The 8,218-nt window shown below is 45.3% G+C and overlaps 1 protein-coding gene and 1 long non-coding RNA gene across 2 annotated transcripts in view; one reads left to right on the plus strand and one right to left on the minus strand.

Moving 5' to 3' along the window:
• RCHY1 (ring finger and CHY zinc finger domain containing 1) overlaps positions 1-7,310 on the plus strand; it is a 12,934-nt gene extending 5,624 nt beyond the window's left edge. Inside the window, exons 3-8 of the mRNA XM_025198065.1 lie at positions 32-110; positions 915-959; positions 1,136-1,194; positions 3,454-3,480; positions 3,975-4,095; positions 5,946-7,310. Of these exons, the coding sequence (XP_025053850.1) occupies positions 32-110; positions 915-959; positions 1,136-1,194; positions 3,454-3,480; positions 3,975-4,095; positions 5,946-6,074 (460 nt within the window). The 3' untranslated portion in view covers positions 6,075-7,310. The remainder of the gene's footprint in view (positions 1-31; positions 111-914; positions 960-1,135; positions 1,195-3,453; positions 3,481-3,974; positions 4,096-5,945) is intronic.
• Positions 1-8,218, minus strand: part of LOC112549463 — a 28,604-nt gene that overhangs the window by 5,494 nt on the left and 14,892 nt on the right. The gene's annotated exons all lie outside the window — the stretch shown is intronic.

The following is an 8,218-nucleotide window of genomic DNA, read 5'->3' on the forward strand; positions in this document are numbered from 1 at the left end:
ATAAACCATTCTTCACTCACTGTCTCCTTAGGATTGGGCCAAAAGAAGACTTTTTCCATTGTTCAAAATGTAATTTATGTCTAGCCTTGAATCTCCAAGGAAATCATAAGGTATGAATATAACAAAATATAGCTTGACTTAAAGCTTTGCTTTTATGACAGTGAGAGCTGATGGGGATTAGCTCAGCCTGTGTGTCATGAAAACAAGTGCTACACAAACTGTCCTGCTTCCAGTTCATCTGTTCTGAATATTAGCACAAGTTATTTCTGGATTTCTGCATTAATGTCACAGTTTAAGTCATGATGGATTATTTAATATGATTGAATACTCAAAGCTGTGAACAACTCGCCTTGAAATGTTCTTGGTGTAGAACAGTGAGAGTTTTAGGAGTCTTGTACACCAGCAGTTCTCAAAGTTTTTATGCCATGGTTCACCTCTGGCTGCATGCCCTGCCTACCTCTGGTGGTTTTGACTTCCAGTCCTTCCCCACCAACAGTCTGAGGGTCCTGCTGGTTCACACACCCCATAGCTCCAGCACAGGGAACAGCAAGGTTGTATTAGTGCTGCTTAACAGAGCTAAGTAGCCTGCCCACATTCTAAGGTGGCTTGGCTGTGCTGGAGCTAGCATACACAGAGTAACCTAAAGCTGGAAATGTTCTGGGAGGCAGTATAGCTGGGCTGATCCACCTGCAGCAGTTTTGTTGCCTGCTGCTCAAGATTCCTGCCATAACCATCTTTACACATTTAGTTAAAAAATTAAGTAGTACAGGCCACACTTTAATTGGCAGAATTTTAAATAGTATGTGGCAGCAAGATTTTCACACACCTGTTAGCATATTCTGGTGAAGTTCTAGATCCATGTATTAGTAGTATTATGCAAGTATCTACATTTCTCTCTTCTGTTTCTTTACAAGTGCATTGAAAATGTCTCCAGGCAGGACTGTCCAATATGTTTGGAGGTAAGTGTTGTGCATTTAAAAATGTCTCATCTGCTAGAACTTTGCTAGAAAATAAATTGCATATTTTAATTGTGCATATTTTACTTTTAAAGTTCTTCTCCATTGACTTTGACTTTCTGTACATTGTTAGTACATGTAGGGAAAATTTAAATGCTGATGGTTATGTCTTTAAATAGGACATTCACACATCACGTGTTGGAGCCCATGTTCTGCCATGTGGACATCTCCTCCATCGGTAAGTTCACTCGTAGAATCAAAACCATTATAGAGATAGAAATATCTACCAGATCATCCAGTCCATTCCCTGGCACTAATGTAAGTCTGTCCTCTGCTATTCCCCAGTGACTGAGTTCTAAATGTTTCAAGTGATGAGGTTTTTAGCCCTTCTCTCAGGAGACACCTTCTTGTCAGTTTTTTCATGCTCATCTTAATTTTTCTCTTGTATAATTTCTTACATCCTCATGTATTGCCTTAAATAAACCTGAACAATAAGGAGGGATTTATATCACCTTGATGCTACAATGAGGTCAGTGAGGTAAGGTATTAAAAAGAAGAATCAAGGATGTGTCCTCTAGCAAACCAATGATAGCAGGTGCTGGGGAGTGTATGACAGGCTAGATCACTACCTACACTACACCCTGTTCATCTATTCTTCTTCCAAAGCATCCACTACTACCACTATCTAAAATAGGATACTGGCTTAAATGAACAATGTGTGGGGTGGCTGGCTGTGTGGGGTTTGGGAATTTAGCACCGGGGCAGGGGGGGCGGGGGCATGGCAGTATTAATTGCCACTGTTCCTCTACTGCCAAATTTCTGGACCTGTGGGGAGCCTTGCAAGCTGGATGCCATGGGTCTGTGAGACAGATTTGGTCCACAGGCTGGAGGTTGAGCAGCCCTGTCTTGGAGGCATAGGAGTCCCTTCAAGGAGTTTATTGCATGGTGGGAGCCTTGGTTGTCACTTAACCAGCATATATGTTTTTAAGTCTAAATTTTTTGCGTTTTGTTGTTGTTGAAAATTATCATAGAAGTAGGGTCGGAAGGGACCTTGTAGATCAGGTCTGACCCCCTGCCTGGGCAGGAAGAAAACTGGGCTCAAATGACCCCAGCCAGGTAGGCATCGAGCCGCTTCTTAAAGACCCCCCAGGGTAGGAGCCAGCACCACTTCCCTTGGAAGTTGGTTCCAGATCCTAGCATCCCTAACTGTGAAGTAGTTCCTACGGATGTCTAATCTAAACCTACTCTCCAACAACTTGTGGCAGTTATTCCTTGTTATCCCGGGGGGCGCTAGGGGAAACAAGGTCTCCCCCAAACCCTTCTGCTCCCCTCTAGTGAGTTTATAGATGGTCACCAGGTCCCCCCTCAGCCTTCTCTTGTGAAGGCTGAACAGGTTCAGGTCCCGTAGCCTCTCATTGTAGGGTCTGCCCTGCTCTCCCCGGATCATGCGGGTGGCCCTCCTCTGGACCCTCTCAATGTTGTCCACATCCCTCTTGAAGTGGGATGCCCAGAACTGGACACAGTACTCCAGCTGCGGCCTGACCAGTGTCACGTAGAGGGGGAGGATCACCTCCTTGGACCTACTTGAGATGCACCTGTGGATACACAATAAGGTCCTGTTAGCCCTGCTGACTGTGACCTCGCATTGTTGGCCCATGTTCATCTTGGAGTCAGCGATGACTCCAAGATCCCTTTCTGCCTCCGTGCTCTCAAGAATGGAGTTTCCCATCTTATAAGTGTGCTGCCGGTTACTACTGCCCAAGTGCAGCACCGTGCACTTGTCAGTATTGAAACGCATCCTTTTTTGTTAGCCCACCCCTGCAACCTATCCAGGTCTTTCTGCAGTCTTTCCCTCCCTGCTAACGTGCCCACCTCACCCCAGTTATGGAGACATTTTGTTGCTTATTAGATCTGTGAATACTTTTATGGTAATATGGAGTACTAACTAAATGCAGTGCTCCAGGTATGTATGTAGTAACAACAGAGTGCTATATCACTTCTCCGTACCCCTCTATATATGCAGTCCAAAATGTCATTCTCTTTTGACCTGCTATGTCACTGGAGAGACCTTTTAAATTTTTAGCATCTGTTGGCCTCTTTCAGTGTTGCTCGTTCCCAATGTGTTGCCTCTATTTTTGACATTAGTTTCCTCCACATGTAGGATCGTGAAGCTTTCTGAACTCAGTTTTGCTTTGTGTTATGCTGGCTTTAAGTCCCACTGTAGTATTTCTGTCTTTCTTTGTTTACGGTAACATGTTAACTCCCTAATGATGGTTTTAAAGCAGATGTCCAGTTTCCTAGCAGCCCCCTAAACACTAAGCATTTTTCCAGGATGCCTCCCCATCTCTTTTTCAGTGCCGGTTACTGCTTTAACTCTAGGTGTTTGTATAGATGTCCACCTTCCTGAGTTAAGTCCAACTTTTTCCTTATCCACAGAATTTACAGGGCTTCACTTTCCTTACGTAAATACTGAAGTCCTCTTGTGTTTCCTTTTCAGAACTTGTTATGAAGACATGCTAAAGGAGTGAGTATTCCGAACCTGCTACTTTTCAAGTATTGTAGCAGTGCAGATTCCTTAGTTTGAGAGATCTGGCAACTGTTGATCCTTCCGGGTCATGGTGTCTGCATGAAAGGTCACCCAGACTTTCGACGCATATGCCTAGGATTGGATGGAGGCTGCCTAGACCATCCATTCCCACTTCAGGCCAGAATCCAAAACCAGGCAGAGTCCAGATGTTTGGTGTCTCCATCTCTGTAGTTGTATAAGCATCTGGGAATTGAACCTGGGTCTTGTGTGTGGCAGACAGGGGTTTTACCACTGAACCACAGGGGACTCCAGTTCGAAAAGCAGTGAGTGGGATGACAATCCAGTGCTCCTATTGCTTGTGCAGTGTTTGTATACAGCTCATTTCTTGTTGACTAATACAGCAGGATTTTTTTTCTTTTTCAACCTGACTCTGGCAACAGCTTGCCTACACCACTGTCTTCCTTACTACGGCTTTTTTTTCTTCTTGCCAGAGGTTACAGATGTCCTTTGTGCATGCACTCTGCCTTGGATATGACTAGGTATTGGCGACAGTTGGATGATGAGGTAGCACAGACTCCTATGCCTACAGAATATCAGAACATGATGGTGGAGGTGAGTAGTCTTTTGTGTAAGTTTGTACACTCCCTTCTAGTCTCTCCCCATTCTTGGCCACTCTGACATCTTGTTCGTGATCCTTTTATGTCGGAGTGAGCATGCTTCTTTCTGCAAAACATTCAAACATTTATATTCGTAACTGTGGCAAATTGAGAATGTTGCTTTTCTCTGAGGGTAACTTGGTTCTATGCTGCCTCTCTGGGCCTGGGTTCTGCATGTTAGGAAAACTGAAATTACATGACTGATCAGATCTTAGTGTTCCATTTAGTGTCTACAAAACTAGCAAAGACAGTCCATTCTGCCTAGTATTCTTTGGAGTTAGGACAGTTGGGTTTTTTTGTTTGTTTTTTTTTAAAGTAGGTTTTAAAAGAGACAGATTCATGACCCACGTCACCGTTGTTAACTGTTTCATTCCTGTTCTGTCTGCTACAATGGGAAGTAGATTTTGTAGGAAGGCATGGGAGAGACTAAGAGACAGCATAGACCAAAAACTATATTTGACTTTTACTCCAGTAATGGGTCCCACTGACTTACTTCAGCTAAACATTACTTGAGTGCCTAAGGTGCTACCTGATGGTTCTAAATCAGGAGCGGGCAATTATTTTGGGCAGATGGTCATTTACCCAGTTTTGGCAGGCTATCGAGGGCCACGTGGGTAGCCCTGCCCCTTGACAGGTGCCCCACACCTTGACCAGCCCTGCCTGGTCACCATCTCGGGACCAGTGTCCCAATGTCTCGGAACCAAAGTCCCAGGGCCAGCACCGGTGGGGCACAGGCCAGCAGGGGTCTGTGGAGCCAGGCTGGGCTGCACCAGCAGGGAGAGAGGGGAGCTGGCCCGGCTCCATAGAGCTCCTGCCAGCTGGGACCCCGCACTCCTGCCACCCTGCTCTGGGCCCCACCAGCACTGGCCCTGGGACACTGGTGCGGACCCTGTGCTTCCACTGGCTCCCCGCCCGCTCACACCCAGTGCCCCCCCAGCCCTGCAGTACAGGCGGGGGTTAGCGCACAGCCCTGACCCCCTGCTTGCCAGCAGGGAAGAAGCTGGTCCTGAGCGTAGGGAAAAGTGGCCCCTTACCCTCCCCATTGCCAGTGCTCCCTGCTGCAGGTGCTCGCAGCCCACGCAGGGCTGTCTGGAGCAGGCACAGGCAGCCTCATGTGGGCTGCAGGGGGCTGCAGCGTGGGGTGCGGGCCATGAGGCGGGCAAGGGGCCACTTTTCCCCATGCTCAGCACCAGCTTGTAACCCAGCCCCATGGGAACCCCTGGGTCCTACTGCCCTTGGTTCCTGTCATTTTTGACAGGAGCCAAGGGCAGAGAAATATTAATTTTCTACATTTTTTTTTTTTTAGGGGCCCCACGGGCCAGATAGAATGGCCACGTGGGCCAAATCCGGCCTGTGGGCTGTATTTTCCCCACCCCTGTTCTAAATCAAAGGGTTAAGTCATTGTGCTGCTATTCCTTATCTTGAGTCTTGGCAGTGATGCAGACATAGGTGACTGATAGGGAGTGCACATGGGTGCACTTGCCCCCCCTGACGGGGCCAGTGCCCCCCCTGACGGCCGACACTGATGCTGTCGGTAGGTCTAGTGCCCCCTGCAAGAGGGTCGGTGGCTTCTGCGGGTACCCCCCAAGATTTAGGAGGCACGAGTCACTCATGGATGCAGAGGTATGGCTGAGTTGTTTCCTTCATCTGAAAAGAAATCTATCCTCCTAGTCTTCTGTGCTCTGTCTTGGTGGTGAGCAAATTTCAGAGTCTTATTTTGTAGCACATGCATGGTATGTGTATCATAGCTGCAGCACTTTATGAAGCCTCCTGTCTGTGTTAAGGCTGATCTCTTCTTTAATACAGATCCTTTGCAATGACTGCAGTGCCCGATCCATGGTCCAGTTCCATATTTTAGGCATGAAGTGTACAAGCTGTGAATCGTACAATACTGCTCAAGATGGAGGTTGCAGGATGGCTTTGGAGCAGCAGTGACTAAAGGAGGCTTCACGTACTTCTAGACAAGGAAAGATCAACTCTGTGTGATGCTGGTTAGAAAGGACACTCCCCTTGGAAAAAGGTGTACCACAAACTTCTCAATTAATCAGGAAATTTCTTAGTGTCATGTCACAAAATCCTAATTCCTGGCCCTGTATTCTGATTCCCTAGGATATCATAACTCGTAGAGTGTTGTGTGATTTCCCTGCCCCCCCACCGCTCTGCAGTGGCTGTTGAGGTGGAGATTCACAGTGTTAGAAAGAGCATGGTATCTAATCCATCTGGCTGCTGTAGTGCTGCTCCCTGGAGAATGTTTTGGCTCGTGGAATTTCCCATTGTGGTGCTGTGAATTTCATGGTGTTCAGTCTACCAGAAAGTCAGTCTTTTAAAGGACAGCAGAGCTATCTTTTTTTTATCATGCTGTGAAGAAGACGCATGTTTTTAATAAGATAAAAATGACAACTGTGGGAGTGAGTGAATTCCAGGGCTGCCGAAGAGCTGATTCATGGAGGCAGTGGCACCCAGGAAACAAGAGCAGCAAGAATGAGCATTTCATTCTAAATGAAAATGGGTTGGGAAATTTGGTAGCTTTGAGAGCTGTGTTTTACAAGTGAAGCTTTAGGTCTTTAAGGGTTTCGGTAAGTAGGTTGTTTGTTTTGTTTTTGTTTGTTTTTTTTTAAATATGCCTGTTTGTTGGCAGTTGGAGTCCAGAGCTTCAAGTGAAGATGGACAGAAGAAGTGTGTGGGTAGAATTGTTTTTCTTCCTCTACAACTCCCAGATACAGTCTGTGTATACAAGGTGCATCTAAAACAAAGCTACTGTAGATCTTAATAAGTATGTGTAAGAAGGACTTAGAGCTGCCACTTGTCCCCACTGATTTCCAGGGTGAGCTGTTTTCTCCACATCTGCTTCTGTTTGCCTGCTGTAATTACACTATCCATTGGTTGCTTTGCCCACCCAATATGTTTTAATTTACAGAGCTTCTGATGCTCTACAGGCTCATGTACATGCATAACTTTAACATATCGGTGAGATTGTTAACTGGAAAGGACCAATACACAATATTTGCATATATTTGTCTTTGCAGAATTAAGATCAAACTGCTAACTCTGCTTAGTCTGAGATTTTTGCCAAAATTGCTGCCGTTAATAAAGGGACATTCTCAGGTAGTTTAGGCCCAGTGTTTGCTTTGTTTTACAATATCTGGTTTCTTGTAGCTTTTTTTTTTTTTTTTTTTTTTTTTTTTTTTTTTTTTTTTAAGGGTGTTTCTCTCTTCCTACCCTGTCCACTCCCCAAGTTTTGGACACCTAAGAGTTGCACAGGGGCTCTAGTTTGTCGGAGTCACAGTATGAAAATAACTTGTGTGTGAAAAAACATTAATTTTTTTCTCTGTTCAAGCAGAGCGAAATGTAGAAGTCAGCAAATACTGCCCATCATTGTAGAACTACATTTTAAATTGCTGTAGCTATCTAGCTTATCACTAGAGATTTATTTTGAATCTGACAGTGTCCCTTTATGCTTGAAATGCTAAGATTCTAATGGCTGTGGTAGTGTAAGTATATCCTCTCACAGAAACCTACCCATGTCTGTGTAAGCACTTTTCCCCCCTAAAGCACTTTTCTGAATGCCACAAATTAATGTAAAGTGTTATCTCTATTAAAACAGATTATGCTAAACTTAATGTCTTTAGTAGCTGTTTTTGAGAAGTGTCAGCTGAATTCAATTCAGGATACAGTAAGACAGTTAATTTCAGTGGTTCTGACGAATGTTCTGCTTCTAGATGCTGGTGTTAGAATTCAACTACACCCGAAATACTACCATATTTCCTTGTATACACACACCATTGATGGAAATCAGGATGCATGTTTTAAGCAAGGAAAAATGGTAAAAGCATCTTCTGCAACATAAGCCTCTGTGGGGAGCAGAAAGTAATGCTGCATGTGCTGCACAGAGGGCAGGCCATTGAGTGCACAGCTCCCTATCTGTTGGGCTTGGAAACTTTCTTTCCCATAGCAGAGGCTTGCAATGCAGTAGCTGCTACTGACTTTTATCAGGAGCCTTTGCCCAGGCACCTGGGGTTTGGCATCACTATTTCTAAAATGGAACTGAGCCTCAGGTGCCAGGGCAGAGGCTCCTGCTG

This window comes from Alligator sinensis, unplaced genomic scaffold (genome assembly GCF_000455745.1).
Source record: "Alligator sinensis unplaced genomic scaffold, ASM45574v1 scaffold222_1, whole genome shotgun sequence".
In the NCBI taxonomy this organism is placed as follows: Eukaryota; Metazoa; Chordata; order Crocodylia; family Alligatoridae; genus Alligator; species Alligator sinensis.